The sequence below is a fragment of the Cucurbita pepo genome, chromosome LG04, assembly GCF_002806865.2.
Source record: "Cucurbita pepo subsp. pepo cultivar mu-cu-16 chromosome LG04, ASM280686v2, whole genome shotgun sequence".
Lineage (NCBI taxonomy): Eukaryota > Viridiplantae > Streptophyta > Magnoliopsida > Cucurbitales > Cucurbitaceae > Cucurbita > Cucurbita pepo.
In genome coordinates, this window is record NC_036641.1 from 9,862,730 (window position 1) to 9,881,561 (window position 18,832).

The following is an 18,832-nucleotide window of genomic DNA, read 5'->3' on the forward strand; positions in this document are numbered from 1 at the left end:
AACTTATGCCCTACTACATTAATTTAATATGATCTACAAATATGCTTATTTTAATATTTTTACGTATTTCTTTTTTACTTAATACACATCTATTTATGTTTATTAATTAACCTATCATTATTTTGTAAGGTTAAATGGTAAATTATAAATAAATTAATTAATTTAAAAAAACCAAAAACAAAACAACTCAGCCGACCCTTAAAAGTAGGACGGCGGTAGGGTTGTTAAATAATTAAAATAATAACAACTTTTTATTTGAAGAATTAATAGTAAAAATAGAGTATTTAAGAGTTTGGAGACCCAGACCAAACTGCTCAGATTTAAATCTTGTTGCTACTATTTTATTTTTTAATTTATTATAATTAATTTCTCTCAATTATAGCAAAAAAAATGTCTTTAATTCTTAATAATATTAATTAAATAAACAACCACATTAATACAGCCCATTGTGATGTAATGTTATTTTAATTATTCGTATGATTCAGATTTGTTGCATGACATTTTCATGTACCTATGATTGTATTTTTTTTTTTAATTAAGTTCATTTCATGGGTCTATGTCTATTCTATTTAATGTATTAGTTTTCATACCATGACATTTAAAGTGACTATATATTTTAATTAATTAACTGCAATTAATATTTTTAATACCTCAAAGAGTGTCAATATCATATCAATTTTTAATTTAATATCCAACCGAATGATTTTATACTTAAAAACTGTAGTTTTAAAAGGTCAATATTATAAATTTTAAAAGAATATAGTTATTTTTTAAAAATAAATAATTTAGCCTCAATATTATTAAATATAATAAATTAAAGAAAATTTAAAAACTAATTAAAGGAGGGCATAATAATGGTAATATTGTTAAGATAAGGATTATGGTTTAACCACGACGATAATAATCATAATAATAAAAGATAATTATTATTCTGTCCTATATTTATGTAAGATAATCATTCTTGAAACAAAAACATGTTGAGAGTTGAATATTCAAACAGATTTGAAGCTTAATATATATATATATTTTAATTAATAATTAGATGATGTAATAAAAGGAAAAATTACTTCAGCCTGCAGCGCCTGCTTCTGGTTATCATCTACCTTTTCCACTTTTTGTTGGCTTTACAGCTCTGCTCCGTTCACCTTCCTCTTCCTCACTCTCACTCTCTATTTCACCCGATTTTTCGTCGTTTCCTTCTTTTTGTTAAATGGGTTATCGCCGGAATCCTGGTTTTGTCTCACCTCACCGTCGCGAACCGCCTCTCAAAACTAGTTTCGTATAGAAGACAAAACAGAGCAACCTCCCCATCCTTGTTTTTTCTTCTTCATCATCCTTCGTTTGTCTACTCTCTGACTGTTTTCTAATGGCTGCAGTTTTCCGTTCTAGAAGCCGCATCCCTGTTTTCTTCATTTTACTTCACCTTTTTCTTCTTCTTCATTCAGTTCAATCGGAGCCGGCCGCCGACAAGGAAGCACTTCTCGATTTCTTGAATCAAATCCCCCATGAGAATCGCCTTCAATGGAATGCGTCGGCCTCTGCTTGTACTTGGGTTGGAGTTAGCTGTGATGTCAATCAGTCGTTTGTTTTTGCTCTCCGGTTGCCGGGTGTTGGACTTGTCGGCCCCATTCCGGCGAATACTCTGGGCCGCTTGAATAGGCTTAGAGTTCTGAGTCTCCGGTCTAATAAAATCTCTGGGGAGTTGCCGGCGGATTTTTCGAATTTGACATTTCTTCGGAGTCTTTATCTTCAGGATAACGAGCTTTCTGGTGAACTACCGGCGAGCGTGACTCAGTTGACTCGGTTGAATCGTCTGGATCTCTCGTCCAACAATTTCACTGGTTCGATTCCATTTTCGATCAATAACTTGACCCATTTGAGCGGGCTTTTTCTGGAGAATAATGGGTTTACGGGCTCTTTGCCGAGTATTCCTGCGACTAATTTAACGAGCTTCAATGTCTCGAATAACCAGCTCAATGGATCCATTCCCGAAACCCTTTCGAAATTCTCTGCTGCCTCTTTCGCTGGGAATTTAGCGCTCTGCGGTGGTCCATTGCCGTCATGCAACCCGTTTTTTCCCTCCCCTGCTCCGTCGCCGACGTCCGCCGTGAAACCCCCAGAAGTTCCCGTCGAGAAGAAGTCGAAAAAGCTCTCCATCGCTGCCATTGTCGGAATAGTCGTCGGCGCTGCTTTCGTTGCGTTTCTGTTGCTGCTTTTACTCATTTTTTGCCTCCGGAAGCGCCAGAGTCGGCAGCCGGCGAAGCCATCGAGTACGGTGGTTACTGCTCGATCTGTGCCAGCGGAGGCCGGCACATCGTCTTCCAAAGACGACATCACCGGCGGGTCGGTGGAAGCGGAGAAAAACAAATTAGTGTTCTTCGAAGGTGGGGTTTACAGTTTCGATTTGGAGGATTTATTGAGGGCTTCAGCGGAGGTTTTGGGAAAAGGAAGTGTCGGAACGTCGTACAAGGCGGTGCTGGAAGAAGGAACCACCGTCGTCGTCAAGAGATTGAAAGATGTCGTAATGACGAAGCAGGAATTCGAAACGCAAATAGAAGCTCTGGGAAATGTCAAACATGAAAATGTGGTTCCTCTCAGAGCTTTCTACTTTTCCAGAGACGAGAAATTACTTGTTTCCGATTACATGGCCGCCGGCAGCCTTTCCGCTTCACTTCACGGTATAATCTCTAATTTCCAATTCCAAGTTCTTTCTCTTATCATCAATGGGGCCAGAACTTTTCACCGAATTCTAAGTTTTTACATGAACAATCTTTGAACTCTGAATTAAATTCCATTTTCAAGTTATTTCTTCGTCATTTTTCTGGAAAATTCCATCGTTCATAACTACATTAAAGCATTTTCAAGTCTCATTCTTTTAAGAAAAGGGATTCCCCCCCTCAATTTCATGTGGGCGAAAAGTAAAAGCGATGAATACCCATAAGAACAGAGGCAATTTCTCTTGGGGTTCCCTTATTATCTGATTTACTTTCGTTTCTTTTAAGAAAAGCCTTTTTTTTTTCTGGGTTCTGTCTCACTGGTGGCTATGGTACCTAGAAAAGTAAAAAGAAAAGGAAAAGAGGGTCTAAATTATTGGCCATTGTGGTGTCCTGAACTTCCGGTGATTCACAGGAAGCAGAGGATCCGGCCGTACGCCGCTTAACTGGGACAACCGGATGAAAATCGCGTTACACGCAGCGAGAGGACTGGCTCATCTTCACGTGTCGGGAAAACTCGTCCACGGCAACGTCAAATCGTCGAACATCCTCCTCCACCCCACTTACGACGCCGCCGTTTCCGACTACGGCCTCAACCCTCTCTTCGGCGCTACTACGCCGCCGAACCGTATTGCCGGCTACCGCGCACCGGAGGTTGTCGAAACTCGAAAGGTCACCTTGAAGTCCGACGTGTACAGTTTTGGCGTCTTGCTGTTGGAGCTTTTGACCGGAAAATCCCCAATTCAGGCGTCGTTGGGCGAAGAAGGGATTGATCTTCCCCGGTGGGTCCAATCAGTAGTCCGAGAGGAATGGACAGCGGAGGTTTTTGATGTGGAATTGATGAGGTACCACAATATCGAAGAGGAAATGGTTCAGTTGTTACAAATTGCGATGGCTTGTGTCGCCACAGTGCCGGACCAGCGGCCGTCAATGCAGGAAGTGGTTCGAATGATCGAGGACTTGAACCGTGTAGAGACCGATGACGGCTTACGACCATCATCCGATGACCCGTCAAAAGGATCGGAAGGGCACACGCCGCCGCAGGAGTCCAGAGCCACCCCTCCCGGAATCAGCGGAGCAGTGTAGAAATTGTTTCTGTCCTCTTGTGAAAGCCGTAGATTAGTGCACAGTTGGTAAATAAGCGGTTAGAGTGTGCGGCCGAAGGGTATCCGTCATCGTCGGCGGCGGTGATGAATTTCCGTTCTGGGATAGTTTGGGAATTTCGTGTTAGNTTTTTTTTTTTTTTTTTTTTTTTTTTTTTTTTTTTTTTTTTTACAGCTGGGAGGAGGATTTGAATTGTTTATTGGGTGAGTGGATTGGAAAGCTTCCATGGTCACATTCAAATTGGCCATATTATGATTTGATTCTCTTTTTTNATTTTTTTTTTTTTTTTTTTTTTTTTTTTTTTTTCTAAATTCTATTTCGTATCATTTTTATAGAATCATGGATTGTGAAATTTTTCTTTGTCCTTTAAGCCCTCGCATACCTTTTAATTGCACCAAATAATCTTAAATAATTAGGGGTATAATTCCGAGCTTATATTACAGTGAATGTCCAAAGTTTAGCTTGTTTTGGATATATAGGATAAAACATAAGGAATATAAAATTTTTAAAAGGAAATAAAGTCAAAAGATCACAGGTGAAATAAGAAAAATAATTCAACCGCACTAGATTTGAAAATCTTTATACTCTTTAAGAATCATTGCCAAGTACAAAATTGAAGCATTCTTGTAATTCTTATCTCCATTTGGTGATGCAAAATTCAAATTGCTTTTCGTGAAATAGACGCCACACGTGTGCAAAGAAATATCTCGAAAGATGAAGCGTGCGTGGTGTACATTCAACCAATCAGAAGCAGACATGTGGGGTTGTTGTGTGGACGAATTGCAAGGCGAAGCAAAGGGTTAAGAATTGAGAGATGGCACCCAAAAGTGTGAAAAGGGTTTAAGGTTCGAGAGAATTGTGGTCAGACGCCGATTTGACTTCATACTTTCACTATAAAACCAATACCTTTTCTACTTTACATACTATATATGTATGATGTTTTCACACCATGATCTCATAATTTCCAAAATACAAACATAATATGCCAAGCAATAAATGGGAGTCGGTATGAAATTTTAAATTATATGAGCTAAAATGGAATCACTTAAAAAAAGAAAATACATACCCCAAATGATACTTTAACCTTTTAGGGTTCATTTAATTATTCCCAAACAGTATAAAGATTTGGGCCATGCGCCATACCCATTAGCAATAATTTCAATGAGTAGAGCCACCAAAGATAAGAGGAAAAAGGGAAGACCTAAGAATTATAAAAAGGCGATAATATTAGAAGCTAATGAAATAAAGGGGAAGAAGAGCAACCAACAACTAGTTGGTGAAGATTTGATTGCACTTTTTTTTTTTAATGGAATCCATGCAAAGCCTTAATGATGTTTCTTAAAACACCCTTTTTTTCGGTATTCGACTTCGACTTTTCTCTTTTCAGCTGATTAATTCATGAACAAATCATTTGACTGAATTTGATACACTCCTCTTTACGAACAGTCACAGCCTTTTCAATATTTTACACCATATGATTTCCAATCCTAACAATTTGAATTGACACTAATTAAAAATTTACAGAAAATAGTTAAAAGGCTATTCAACTTCCACCAGGTTTAAGAGAGTTTAGAGCATATCTTGACTCTTAATTGTGTTTAAACAAAGGTTATGCATACATTAATGACACTCACTTTAACTTTATGCAATCAAATCAATGCCCATGTGGATGTAGCAAAGATGAAAGAATCCCACAGAGTTACTACTTCGATGAAAGCAATGTGAATTAGAATGTATGAGAGAGAGAGAGAGAGAGAGAGAGAGAGAGAGAGAGAGAGAGAGAGAGAGACATACCGACGAGAGTAAGGAACGTCTTTCTCTAAAGTAGCACGGTCTCCCAGTCTCTGCTGTCGAACAAAATAAGGTGTGGATAATAATAGCTCGTTGATGCCCACTGAACAATATGTGAAAAGGCGTTGTTTCTTCATCATTTCACTTTCCTTGGATAGCACGAATCACCAAGACAAAAGGGTAAGATTTTATTTGGTTGTTACTCGTTACAGCATAGGATGCTTCACTAAAAGACTAGGATGAGTGCATGCCTTCAATTGGAAGTTAGAAATTCAACTAAAACTATAAAGACTACAACAAAGCTAAGGAGCATCTGTGTGTTTATGTTGATGATAAAGATTTGTAAATCTGTGTACAGAAAAGGAGGAGGGAGAGAGAGGGATAAAGAAAAATCAATTTGGGAATATTATATAGGTGGTCCGGCACTAAATGATTAGATTACTGATATCAAAACTTGGCTGTTCTTAAAACCTGAGTGTAGTAACCTGACCTGGAATAGTTGAACAAGGAACATGAAAATGAGAACCAGAAAACAGATGTTTACAGGTACTAACCTGACAACAGCAACAATACTGATGTTTTGTGCTGAGATCTTTTCATAGTGCCAGTTCCTGTAATCTGCCGGTGTGATGACAATTCGGGAACTGAAATTTGGTTGCATGTCTCCAATTCTCAAAAACCATACAACCAAGTCCGGTAGGGTGTAATATCTTGGCTGCTTTGTAAGAAGAGAAAAACATCCAATATACAGTGCATGGTGAATGAAAGTTAGCAATCTTCATTAACTAAACAAAAAAAAAACATGCAAGCATTTTAGGCCAGAGTTAACTGTTCTATTTGAAGAATTTGATGTGCAATACTTGACGAGAATATTCCCACACCATATAGAAGTTGCGCAGAAAATAAGTTAAGAACATTCCAACTCATATGATTGGGAACATTCCAACTCATATGGCTGGGTATATTCATAGTAGAGAGCAAGCAAAGTTGGTGTGCTTCTAGTAGACAGGCCAATTGGTAATGGTAACTGAATGATATACAGTAAGAGAATCAAATCATTCACGGACTTTACTAAAGACCAAAAACCTGAGTTTGACGTGAAAGCAACTCGTACAGCTTGCATACACAATCCTGCACAACTTGGCACCACTGGTTCTCAGCAATGCAATTCAATATAGAAAATGATAAATGGATTTCTCGAGCACTGCATCATGATGTTTATAAATTCCATAGTTGCTAATCAGCTCAAATTTAGTCCAAGATGAACTCAGATGTGCAATTGGTTAATCTACTTGTTCCTAGATTCTTGTCATAGCTAAAAACAAACCCGAAGGTCTCAAATCTCTCATAACAGGCGCTTGTGCAGTGCAATACTCTTATCGTAATAGTAGATTCCTCAACTAGGTAGCATTTCGAGCCGTCCAAAGGGAATAACATTCCAAAACCCAGAGTATTCTTTTTTAAGCCAGGGTAAATTATATTTTGCAGCTGTCTTCAAGTCCGTGTAACCTCAACATAGTCGGAGAAGGCCACTAATCATTTAAGCAATCACTATTTCCTCTGTGCTAATTAAAAAGCACATGCATCAACCTGTACAGATATGACATCCTCATTCTCAAGAATGGAAATGTAAGATACCAGCTTAACTAATCACAGGTATACATCTAGTGACTTGCATTTCTATTCCAAGGAGGGCCAACATCTTGTAAATTTCCTTTGTCTTGGAGTGTGACTTATCACCAGCGAAAAATACATGTGTTTTGTTTCCAATCTGAATCAAGCTATGCCCAGGAGTCTTCCTTAGACCCCTTTCTTTCATCAGATCTCTCACCTTTGATGCTTCGTCCCACATTCCAGTAGCAGCATATGCATTTGACAGTGCCACATAATTTCCTGAATTATCTGGCTCCAATTTCAACAAGCGTTCGGACAAGCGTTCTTTGAGTTCAACGTCAGGATGCTCTCTGCATGCAGCAAGTAAAGATCCAAATATAAATGCATCAGGCTCAAAAGGCATCGCTAGAATAAGTCTTAAAGCTTCGTCCAAGTTATGACACCTAGACAGAATACTAACAAGACACCCATAATGCTCTGCTTGTGCTACTATTTTGTGATTAGAAACCATATCAATGAAAAGCTCTAAACCTTCTGTCACAAGTCCAGCATGACTGCAAGCAGAAAGAATACTAGTAAAGGTTATTTCATCAGGTTTTATACATTCCTCTTTTAGACGTCTAAAGAGTGAAAGAGCTTCCACTGCTTGACCATGTAGTGCATAGCCAGAGATCATTGCATTATAGATGGGCAACTCCTTTTTCAATATCATATCAAAAATCCTCTTCGCTTGATTTATACTACCACATTTGGCATACATGTTCACCAAGGAGCATAAGACCGGTGTTGATAGTGAAAGTTCACGTCTTGTGATGTAACCATGAATTGCTCTTCCATGTCGCAGAGACGCCATAGTTGTGCAAGCTGAAAGTAGCGGGCTAATACTCAAACTGTTGGGTTTGATGCCAGCTTCTTGCATTGATTGGAATGTAAGGAATGCTTCATCACCAAGACCATTCTGAGAGAGTCCAGATATGAGAGTGGTCCAAGTAACTAAATTAGGACAGACACCAAGAGACTGCATCTCCAAGAACATGTCTTTAGCCTTACTAACTTCACCTTTATTCAAGAGACCCAATATCACAGAGTTCCAGGATATCAAATTTGGTGGCAGACCTTCTAACTGCATCTGATAAAACAATTTTAATGTTTCACCACTCCAACCCTGCTCTGCATAGGCAGCCAACAGAGTATTCCACATTATAAGATCTCTCTTTATAGTTAATTCAAAAACTCGTCTTGCACATTCCAATTTCCCACATTTGGCATACGTATCTACTATGCTACTTGCAACAGCAACATCAGATTCAAGGTTGTTTCTAACACAAAAAGAATGTCCTTCCTTCCCTAGTTTCAAATTTCTCGAGTCAGCAGCAGCAGCCATTATTGAAGCAAGAGTCACAGAATCAAACCTCAAATTTTCCGATTGCATTACGCGACATAAACCAAGTGCCCGATCAACCAACCCATTATGCACATAACCAGAGACCAGCAAATTCCATGTCACTACATCTTTCTCCAACATTTCACTGAAAACCAGTTCAGCGTCCTCAACCAAACCAATCTTGGAATAAAAATTTATAAGCGAACTACCCAATATGTTGGTTAGTTCCAGTCCAGATAACACTGCTAGGGCGTGACCTTGTTTACCCTCATTGATCAGACTTAAATTAGCTGAAGCTGAAAGAAAAGTTGATAGAGTCACTTGAGTAGGTTCAACACCTTCCACCCTCATGTCATAAAACGTTTCAATTGCTTCCTCATACAATCCATTATGGGTAAAATTAACAATCATCGAATTCCAAGCTACTATATTCTTCTCAGGAATTTTATCAAACACCTTCCTTGCATCTCCACATACCCCACATTTACCGTACATATCCAGAAGACTACTAGCAACAAAGATACACCCACCTAGACCCATCTTGACTGCGTAGCCATGGATTGCTTTGCCAAACCCAATCCACTGCAGAGAGCCAGAAGCCTTCAAAGCAATTGGAATAACAAAATTGTCCAGGAATAGTCCATTTTCGTGCATGTCACAAAAACACAATAAAGCTTCTTCGTTAAAGCCGATTCTACATTTTAATCCCATAATAGCAGCCCAAGAAAACTCGTTCTGTACCCGCAGCTTGCGAAACAAACGGTTGGCGATCTCTGACTCGTCGCATTTTGAATAGAAAATCACCAATTTGGTTTCGATGTACTCATTCTTTGCAATGAACTCACCATTCTTGAGAATTCGACCGTGGATTTGCTGACCCAACGAAAGAGCTCTCTCGTAAACGCAGCCCTGAAGAAGTTCTCCATATACGTCAGGTCCAACTGTGATACCCTGCAATTCCAAATTAGAAACTAGGTCCACAGCTGCTCGAAGGTCGCCTTCTTTGCATAGAGAAGATATCCGGTTGAGGTAAGATTTATACGAGATTTGAAAGTTCCCAGCACTCTCATTCAACTTCGCAGCATGGGTGGGCGAGTTATGGAGTTTTCTGGTACTGTAGAGAGAAGCAAGCGGATAAGTGGGAGTGACAAAAGGAAGAGCAGCCATACATGGAGCAGATGAAAAGGAAGATTGAGCAAGGCAGCAAAAACTAACAGCTTCTGATTGGGTAGAGCACACTATCGCCCAGCCTCGTCTAAATCATTTCAATAAACATAACAAAAGTTCGTAACCTACAAGTATCTCTTATGCACAATGACTATTTTTAACTCATATTTCAATTAGATTTTAATTAAAAATAACAAATTGAGCAGAGCAATAATATACGTTATATAATTGAACAAAATAGAACTTCTGACTTGGCTTTGAACAATGACGCTCGAGAGGCCCAATCGAAGCCGCCCATTGGGCTTTTCCCAGTTAAGAGGTCTCTTGAAATCATGTGGAGTTTTGTAGGCTACTGGCTTCGCTTAATCCTTGGATTCTGCCGATGTGGGACAAGTGCTGGAATCACTTTACAGAGGCGAATCAAGTTGCGCTCCATGGATCCATTTTTATTAATTTGTAAATAAACAAATAAAAATGTAGAGAGATAAAATGTTCCTTTCTGGAATCAAATCACTGTAACCTGTCGCTTCCCTTCGACATTCAAACCTTTTTTGTTTTTGTTTTTTTTTTAATAAATCCAACTTTATCACTGTCACGTCTTAAAACTATTTTCAACAACACTTGAGAACAATTTAAGATTATCTTCAACAGTTCATTAGTGTTTACTTGAACAATATTTATTCCATTCCTTTTCTAATTTTTATTTGAAACCTTAAAACTAATACCCCTCAAAATTAACTTGACTTATATTCAAAATAACGCTATAAAATGCTCAAAATAATAATTCATGCATGAGATTTTTCATAAATTAAAAGCATGGAGACTAGATTATTTTATATTTAAAACAACACAAATAATAATAATAATAATATTAGTAAATAAAATTAAAAAATGTATAGCTTTTTAAAAAAGAAAAAAAAAACATGTGTGGTTTGTAGATTCTGTTTGAAGAGTGTCGTTGAAAATTCCAAGCTTCATTAACACTCAACCTGTGACTCATATTCTCTGATTCTCCCACTCTTCTCCACCTTCTTCTTCAAGCTTTTTATTTTTATTTCTCATCGCACATGATGTGCCTCTTTCACTTTCTTTTATATATATATATATATATATATATATATATATTAGAAACTATGAACTAAATATGGATATGATATTTTCGTTGCTTTATTGTTTATTTTTTCAACAAATTTCATAATAATGAGTGTAATGTTTATTACTTATAAACGTACGATTTCTTGGTGTTAATTTATGAATGTGGGCTATATATAATCTAACTAAGGTGTATAACATAATGGTTATATTTGCATCCATGTCTTGGGTTTTGCTCAAACTTGTAGGTTCCTTCTTTTTATGGAAACAAAGTTGCACAATTTTTATATCACACAAACTCCCACTTTGTGCATTAAATTATTTGTACAATCCATGGAATTTCTTTTGGGGTAGGGCCATGGCCACCAAACACGACTTTTAAAAAATAATAAAAAAAAAAGATTATGAAATAAAGTAAAAAAAGTATTGTGTACTAAATTAAGAAGGGAATAAAAATGTTAGAGAGCATCTGGAATATTTAGTTGTTATCGCNAAAAAAAAAATAATAATAATAATAAGAGAATTTGGAGACAAAATTAATCTTTCCAAAAAGAAGAGGGAATATTCCTGGGTGTGGGCGCCAGACAAAAAGGATATTCAAACCGAATATTGCGACACGTGTCACGAGGAGAATCTCTTTATTTTTAATTTTATTCCTTTTTCTTTCTCCAATACAGTACTCCCCCATAAAGTCCTTGCTTGGAAGTAGCTTCTACCACAAGCTTCCTCATTCGCCTATCAACTCAAATAAATTATAAACTTCAGAAATTTCTTTTAACATATTCAATTTTTTTTTTAACAAATATACACACGTAATTGAAAAATGTAAAGATTCAATTGAACACCCATTTTTACATACATTGAGAAAAGATTAAATGAAGTTAAGAATGAGAAATAGAATTGGAGGTGTGTTCTCATTAATATTTATAAGCTTTAAATAAGATACAAGTTAGCCACTATTATCTAAAAATAAAGAAAATATAAATTAATTAAATATTGTGTATTAAATAAAATATTTAAAATATATTATATAAATAATATATTATTCAAATATTATATAAATAAATATGGAAGGAAAAAAAAAAAAAAGTGAATTCTGGTTTGTTCCACCCAGATCCAAACAGCCATGCAAATATGGTTCAGAAACCCAGAAAGATAAAAGGTTGGTCTAAATTTTAGTGAGAATCTTATTACCTTCATTAAAGTGGGATAGCAGACCAAGATTCCCCTCCTTTAATTAATTCCAGTTATTTTTATTTTTATTTATTCATAAATTAATCACATAATTTTACATAAAAGCAAGAAAGCAAAAAAAAAAGAAGAATCGTCTTTTTTTTTTTTCTTTTTATGAAATTAATAAAATAAAATAAAATAAAATTAATGTGGGTTTAGAAAACCCAGAGTGAGTCAGGGTCCCAGATTGGATTGTAATGCTAAAATTGGGTGGGTGACGTTGGCTTTTGTTGTTTACAGGAAATGAGCTACGTACCATTACTCCTCTTTATCCTCTTCCTTTCTCTTAAAAAAAAGCCCTGCTTTAATTTATTCCCTTCCAGAATCCACCCATTATAACACAACACCCCATTTTCTCTCATTCATTCATTCATTCAAACGCCAAATTGGTATCATCGGAGGAGTTGAGTTAATTAGTTTGGTATCATCGGAGGAGTTGAGTTAATTAGTTTATGGCGTCTACTCAGCTCAGCTTGGAATGTCAAGTTCAAAGCTATTCCATGCTGCTTCAATATTCTTTTGGAGACCAACACCAAGTGCCGCCTAATTCTCATGACTTCTATTATAAACTTCAGGAATTCGTTTCTCGCCTTGAACAAGAGCGCCTTAAAATTGATGTCTTCAAACGGGAGCTTCCCCTTTGTATGCAGCTTTTGACCAACGGTACTATCTATATCCAAATCCACTTTCTTTGTATTTGTAGTTTGCTAAATTTGGTATGTTTGTAGCTGTCGAGACGTCCAGGAGACAGCTGCAGGCCTGCAAGGCAATAGAGGCGCCGCCATCCAAGCCGGTTTTGGAACAATTCATGCCGCTCAAAAACTCCACAACGCCGGATGATGAAAAGCCGCCCACAATATTGTCGGATAAGGCAAATTGGATGACGTCACTTCAGCTTTGGAGTCAAGCAAATAAGGAATATACTGATCCACCTCATTCCCATAATAATAATAATAATTCAGACACTCGTAAACAGAGAGTTAGTAATGGAGATTTTGTTCCGTTCGATAAAGATCGAAACTTGGAGCCGGGTTTGGGTGTTGGCGGAGGCGGCGTGAATGGGGTGGCGGCGGAAATGGAGTTACTGGAGAAAGGTGAGAAGAAGGAGAAGAAGAATCATTGTGGTGATACTAATAATAACGTTGATGGTGGGATAGTAACGCCGACGGAGGACAGAGCTGAACGTGGAGCAGGGGAGGTGGGATTGGCTCCCACCACGAGTTCAACTACGGCTCAGACGCACCGGAAGGCAAGACGATGCTGGTCGCCGGACTTGCACCGAAGATTCGTCAATGCTCTTCAGATGCTTGGTGGCTCTCAAGGTATATATTAGACAAGGATTATTAGAAAGTGAGTCCTAAATTGGTTAATTTAGTGAAAGATCAAGTGAGATTGTCTAAAAAAAAAAAATTCACCCACGTATACAATATCCTAACTTTTATGAAAAGTAGTGATTTCTAACCTAAATTAATAATCTTTAATAGCTTTTATTAAATTTAAAACAGTTGCGACACCAAAGCAGATCAGAGAGTTGATGAAAGTAGACGGTTTGACGAACGATGAAGTAAAAAGCCATCTCCAGGTCAGCTTTTATCCCTGCAATTTATATTACCCATCTTTAATTTGCGTTAATTTTGTCGTATACTGTCAGAAATACCGGCTCCACACAGTGAGACGCCCCAGTTTGGCCCCACAAGCATCTGGGTCGCCAGCGGCTCAGCTCGTAGTACTCGGTCTAGGCGGGCTATGGGTCCCACCAGAGTATGCGAGGTCACCCACCCTGTACGGCCCACCCGCCACGTCACATCCGCCTTCCCACTTCTACACCCCGGCTTCAGTGCCGCAAGAATATTATACAAGAACGATAGCGCCGCCGCATCTGCAGCAACATCATCATCAAGTGCATTTATACAAGGGGGAGCCCACGAAGGCGGCCCAAATCTCGCCTGCTTCGGAGGTGAGGGACACGGCGGAGCGGTCGGAGAGCTTGGAGGAGGAGAAATCGGAGGGCGGTCAAAATGGCGAGGACAGAAGAATTAAAGGGAGAGGATCGTGGGGGCGGAGATTGGAGGGCGAAGAAAGTAATAGAAGTGAAGTCAGTCTGAAATTCTGAAGAGTTAAATAATATAATAATAGCGTAATTTGCGTATAATTATTTCTTTTTTTTTTTTTAATTTTTTTTTTTTAACGGATGTTTAGTTAGCCGATGCCTCCTTGAATTAAGGAGAAATAAAGCAAAAATGTTTGGTGGATATGTAATTAATTATTATTTTAGCATTTTATAATGTTTCTGTCTCAACTGGAGCTCCTTTAAGCGATCATTTCCAGAACTTAATATGATTTAATATGAACAAATCAAATAATAATACATAAACCTAGTACCCATCTCATGTTTCCAACTACTTATTTGAGTAATGTGTCTGTATTTTGGATCTAGGATGAAGCCCATATTTATATAGAGGGCCCATTACCATAAAAAAGTGGGCCAACATTGGGCCCCAGCCCATATAAAACCTAATTAGACCCCTGTAACAACTTTATCCTGTTAAGAAGGGCTCTACCATCGTCTCCNAAAAAAAAAAAAAAAAAAAACAAGTGAATGAATGATGAGGAAATTGATTTGTTTCCATTTCATGCCAAAAAGAAAAAGAAAAAGTTTGGTGATTGGTATAACATCAAACAACCATTGTCATATCATTAAGAACAGTTGTATATTTATTAATTTTATTTTTGTCTTTTAAATCATTTTCATAAATGAAATGTGATATGTATTTAATTTGATTATAAATGTAATATCTAAATTATATTAAATAAGATATAAGATTTAAAAGAGTTTAAGGGACCAAATTCTAATTTTGGAAAACTAAAAGGATCAAAACAAAATTAAGCTTGAAGCTTTGAAAGTAAATATACAAGAATTGCATTTCTTTAAATTTAGTAAGTCTGAGGGTTGCGCCGCCTCCACCGCCGCCAAGCGCTTGGCAGCCGCCACATTGTCTTGATCCAACTCCCTCTTCTCACTCTGTAAATTGGAATTTCCTTCACAACCCACCATCCAAATCCGCAGGACAAACCTGAAACCTTGTGGAAAAGAACTAAACTTAGGCCTAGATCATATACACTCCTAGCTTCACAGAGCACCATTAGTACACATCCGGCCGCCGCCGCCGCCGCCGCCACCAAGACTGCAGAAGGGCATTAGGATATTACAAGAATGTCCCCCCGATGTTGTTTATTTCAGTTTGTTTAACAAAATTCCGCAGGACACATGATTAAGCTTGGGGTTGAGTTCCTTGGCAGAATTCATTGCTACCCTTTTGTCAAAAAAAGAAATGAATTAGTGTAAAGAAAGACAGAATTTTGATTAGTTTAATAAAAAGGTGGGGTGTAGCAGTTAGCGCACGCTAGCTTTCTCTTTTGGAGCTAATAAACAGAACCCTTTTCTTGTTTGTTTTAAACTAATAGGCAGAAGCTTTTTCCTTTCTTAAAGGCAGTGCCCATATGCTCATTCGCCAACAGGCCTCTGCTTCTGCTTCCTCAACACAAAGCCCTCCAAGGTTTTTCTATATTCCTTCTTTCCCCTTTCCCTTTCTTTATTCCCTTTTTATTATTCTTAATTAATACGGTGCCGTTCCCCATACATTATAACTCCATTCCCCACGTTCTCTTTCTATTCCTCCACCTTCAGTTCCCCTTTTTCCTTAACCCCATTTCTTCTAACTTCTTAAGCTAACATATTCACTTAAACGAGCTCTTGTTGTTTCCTTATTCACTGTATTATTTATTGAAACAATCCTGTTAGTTTTGCACTGTTGATGCATGTAAGAACTGCAAAATATGTGAATTTTGTATTCAAGAAGATGTCATTGAAGTGTGTGAAATCTTCGGGCATGTTGAGGTGCTTCTGTGTTTGATTTACTTTTTGCCCTATTTTTAACTGATATTTCAAGGAATAAACTAATGGGGTGTAATGAATGAGAAGCAAAGAAGAGAAAGTAATAAAAAAGGGATGAAGAAAAGGAAAGTAGGAGATGGGGTTTAGAGTTAGTGCAATAAATAGGTGAAAGTTTGGAGCTTTAGCAGAGTAGGCGTCTGGTTTGGTGCAAACTGAACTGGAAAACTGGTGTTAGTTTGTTTCTCCACCACTGGAATTGCCATTATTCTCGTCTCCTAGCTTTTGGCAGCGTTTCAACAGTTGGGTTTCTCAGAAAAATCAAATCAAATCAAAGGTTGGGCATTAATACCAACACATCCTGCAAAATCTTTTATAAAGAAGATAAGAAAAAGAAGAGAAAAAGTTGTTGTCTCTTTTAGTTTTCAGTTTTTGCTTTGGTTTTCCCTCTGCAACCTCCAACCAAAAACCATCTTCTTCTTCTTCCTCTTCTTTTNGTTTTTTTTTTTTTTTTTTTTTTTTTTTTTCTCTCTGCAGTCAAACACAGAAAGCATGGTTTCAGTTTGGTTTGATTATCTTTATAATTAGTCGTTTTTAGGTGTAATTNCCTCAACACAAAGCCCTCCAAGGTTTTTCTATATTCCTTCTTTCCCCTTTCCCTTTCTTTATTCCCTTTTTATTATTCTTAATTAATACGGTGCCGTTCCCCATACATTATAACTCCATTCCCCACGTTCTCTTTCTATTCCTCCACCTTCAGTTCCCCTTTTTCCTTAACCCCATTTCTTCTAANTTAATACATATGAGGATGCAGGTGGAGAAAGGAGTGTGAGTCTATGGCTGACCAAATGGCGTAGTCCTCAAGGTTCGTTCTAAACTCTCTTATGCCTTAAATCTTATAGGAAAGCAATTGGTATTAAGTTAGGAGTAATTGATTTTGGGTATGAATATCTATGAATATGGGAGATTATGGCATGGGAATTGAGTTGTGAGGTATGAGCTTTTGGTCTGAAGCAGATGTTGTGTCATATGAACTTTTATCCACCACACGTGATGGGTGATGAGAGAGAGAGAGAGAGAGAGAGAGAGAGAGTTGGTGAAGTGAAGGCAGTGAGTGAGGAGAATTTGNATTAGTGAAAAAAAAAAAAAAAAAAAAAGTTACAAGCTTTCACTGAGTGGGGGGTGGGGAAGAAATTTGACGTGTGGCTGCTATAACAGAGGGTATTAATGGTGTCTGGTTTGTAAAGAACAGTGAAACAATGAGANTTTCAAAATCCTTCACTTTTGGCTGTGTTTTTTTGTTTTTGTTTTGTTTTTTTCACTTTAGTTTATGCTTTTTGACATAGAGATGTCAATAACATTCTCTGTAATGTCTCTCATCTCTGTACCCTCCACTACTTCCTTCTTCTCCTCATCACTTTTTTCAAAACATTTTGCATTTTTGCATTTTGGGGTTTTTATTGTGAATATTATCTGTATGGGCATTGACTTTCTTTTGTGCCACTCATAACACCCCTCTCTAACTAATTATTTCTTGTTTTTTTTCTTTTGAAATAGAAAAGAAAATTAGAAGATTGTATCTTCTTTGACTTTAATTTTGGTTTGATCAACTTCTATTAACTTCTTTCAGAATTGGTGTACTTAAAAAAAAACTATATTCTACTGAAAATACTCAATTAATTTTTGTACTGAATTTGAACCATTAACTTGTTAGATGTTGAACTATAACTATGGTGACAAAACACTTAATTAGATGGAAAACACATTGAGTTGAAACCTATTTGTGAGATCCTATATCGGTTGGAGAGGGGAATGAAGCATCCCTATAAGGGTGTGGAAACCTCTTTTTAACATATGCGTTTTAAAAATTATGAGACTGACGACAATACATAACAAGCCAAAGCGGACAATATCTGTTAGCAGTAGGCTTGGAATGGAAACTTTTGTTTCCATTCCTGCTGGTTTTTTAGATTCATATTGTCTATGATAATAGCATGTCTACCTTGGTTCTGACCTTGGTTGGTTAGAGTTCACTTGTTAATGTCCTTATTTTGTATTTATGATAATACAATGTCTACCTTGAACCCAAATTTGCATGATTGTACTTGTGCATTCAAATGTCTTCACATTAATGAATGGGCTGTGTTTCTCTCTTCAATAATTTTTTAATAAATGGAGACAGGGTCACATAACCAATGAGGTGAAAAGTTAAATAAGAGGGGGAGGGGGGGATTGAAAGATGAATCTTCCCAAAATCCAGAATTGTGGTACTTGAGCAGTGAGTTGTGGTTCTCACACAGTTTGGGTGTCGTATTGTGTTGGTCAATGAATCTTGGTCTGATCCGTAGCCATCGAATAAATATGAAGTGGGAAAAGTAAAAGTCGAATACCGACAGATCGAATTATATCCTTCTCAGTCCTCTCTTTTCATTTTTCTCTTTTGACATTTTTCTTTCACCAACACCACAACCTGCATCTTCATGCCCTGTTCAACACATTCTAAATGTCAAAACACACACAATCTTACTACCAAACCCACTGCTCTTCCTCTAACCATTACTCAGAGAGGAAATTGTTTTGAATAATAGCTTAATCACCTTTGAATGTTCTTCTTCTTCTTCTTCATGTCTCTCTTATGATGATGCCATGAGTGTACTAAAACCGGATGCTTCTTCCAGCTGCTACAGTTCCTGGGAGAAATTAGTGAGAGAAAAAAAAAAAAAAAAAGTTACAAGCTTTCACTGAGTGGGGGGTGGGGAAGAAATTTGACGTGTGGCTGCTATAACAGAGGGTATTAATGGTGTCTGGTTTGTAAAGAACAGTGAAACAATGAGAAGAGAC

General features: G+C 37.4%; 4 protein-coding genes and 1 long non-coding RNA gene across 9 annotated transcripts in view; 3 read left to right on the forward strand and 2 right to left on the reverse strand.

Moving 5' to 3' along the window:
- Positions 1-1,058: 1,058 nt before the first annotated feature.
- Positions 1,059-3,958, forward strand: LOC111793516 (probable inactive receptor kinase At2g26730). The gene is made up of 2 exons (XM_023675429.1): positions 1,059-2,678; positions 3,130-3,958. The coding sequence occupies exons 1-2, from the start codon at positions 1,367-1,369 to the stop codon at positions 3,798-3,800; spliced, it is 1,983 nt and encodes a 660-aa protein (XP_023531197.1). The 5' UTR covers positions 1,059-1,366; the 3' UTR covers positions 3,801-3,958.
- Positions 3,959-6,512: 2,554 nt separating this feature from the next.
- Positions 6,513-10,018, reverse strand: LOC111793515 (pentatricopeptide repeat-containing protein At5g55740, chloroplastic). Its single transcript, XM_023675428.1, has one exon. It carries the CDS (start codon positions 9,772-9,774, stop codon positions 7,252-7,254), a length of 2,523 nt encoding a protein of 840 aa, XP_023531196.1. The 5' UTR covers positions 9,775-10,018; the 3' UTR covers positions 6,513-7,251.
- Positions 10,019-12,310: 2,292 nt separating this feature from the next.
- LOC111793558 (myb family transcription factor EFM-like) lies at positions 12,311-14,362 on the forward strand. Of its 3 annotated transcripts, none has more exons than XM_023675495.1 (5): positions 12,313-12,519; positions 12,552-12,762; positions 12,828-13,421; positions 13,605-13,681; positions 13,751-14,362. In XM_023675495.1, the coding sequence occupies exons 2-5, from the start codon at positions 12,552-12,554 to the stop codon at positions 14,210-14,212; spliced, it is 1,344 nt and encodes a 447-aa protein (XP_023531263.1). In that variant the 5' UTR covers positions 12,313-12,519; the 3' UTR covers positions 14,213-14,362. The 3 variants fall into 3 exon arrangements, with proteins under 3 accessions (XP_023531264.1, XP_023531263.1, XP_023531262.1); XM_023675494.1 differs by having other exon boundaries at positions 12,314-12,488; positions 12,521-12,762; XM_023675496.1 differs by having other exon boundaries at positions 12,311-12,741.
- Positions 14,363-15,574: 1,212 nt separating this feature from the next.
- The window catches only part of LOC111794084 (protein argonaute PNH1-like), a 9,492-nt gene continuing 6,234 nt past the window's right edge, over positions 15,575-18,832 (forward strand). For both annotated transcript variants that reach the window (XM_023676215.1, XM_023676216.1), the window contains exons 1-2: positions 15,575-15,656; positions 16,806-16,856. The gene's annotated coding sequence lies outside the window, so the exon portion shown is untranslated. The remainder of the gene's footprint in view (positions 15,657-16,805; positions 16,857-18,832) is intronic.
- The window catches only part of LOC111794085, a 7,048-nt gene continuing 6,342 nt past the window's right edge, over positions 18,127-18,832 (reverse strand). For both annotated transcript variants that reach the window (XR_002815011.1, XR_002815010.1), the window contains 2 exons: positions 18,589-18,681; positions 18,127-18,476 (listed from right to left, as the gene is read on the reverse strand). This is a non-coding gene — a long non-coding RNA (uncharacterized LOC111794085). The remainder of the gene's footprint in view (positions 18,477-18,588; positions 18,682-18,832) is intronic.

Bases quoted from the DNA above. Each gene is read 5' to 3' on its own strand.
- LOC111793516 (XM_023675429.1), top strand. From the start codon at position 1,367: ATGGCTGCAGTTTTCCGTTCTAGAAGCCGCATCCCTGTTTTCTTCATT. The intron at 2,679-3,129 runs GTATAATCTCTA...GGTGATTCACAG, and splicing joins CCTTTCCGCTTCACTTCACG to GAAGCAGAGGATCCGGCCGT.
- LOC111793515 (XM_023675428.1), bottom strand. From the start codon at position 9,774: ATGGCTGCTCTTCCTTTTGTCACTCCCACTTATCCGCTTGCTTCTCTC.
- LOC111793558 (XM_023675495.1), top strand. From the start codon at position 12,552: ATGGCGTCTACTCAGCTCAGCTTGGAATGTCAAGTTCAAAGCTATTCC. The intron at 12,763-12,827 runs GTACTATCTATA...GTATGTTTGTAG, and splicing joins TATGCAGCTTTTGACCAACG to CTGTCGAGACGTCCAGGAGA. The intron at 13,682-13,750 runs GTCAGCTTTTAT...GTATACTGTCAG, and splicing joins AAGTAAAAAGCCATCTCCAG to AAATACCGGCTCCACACAGT.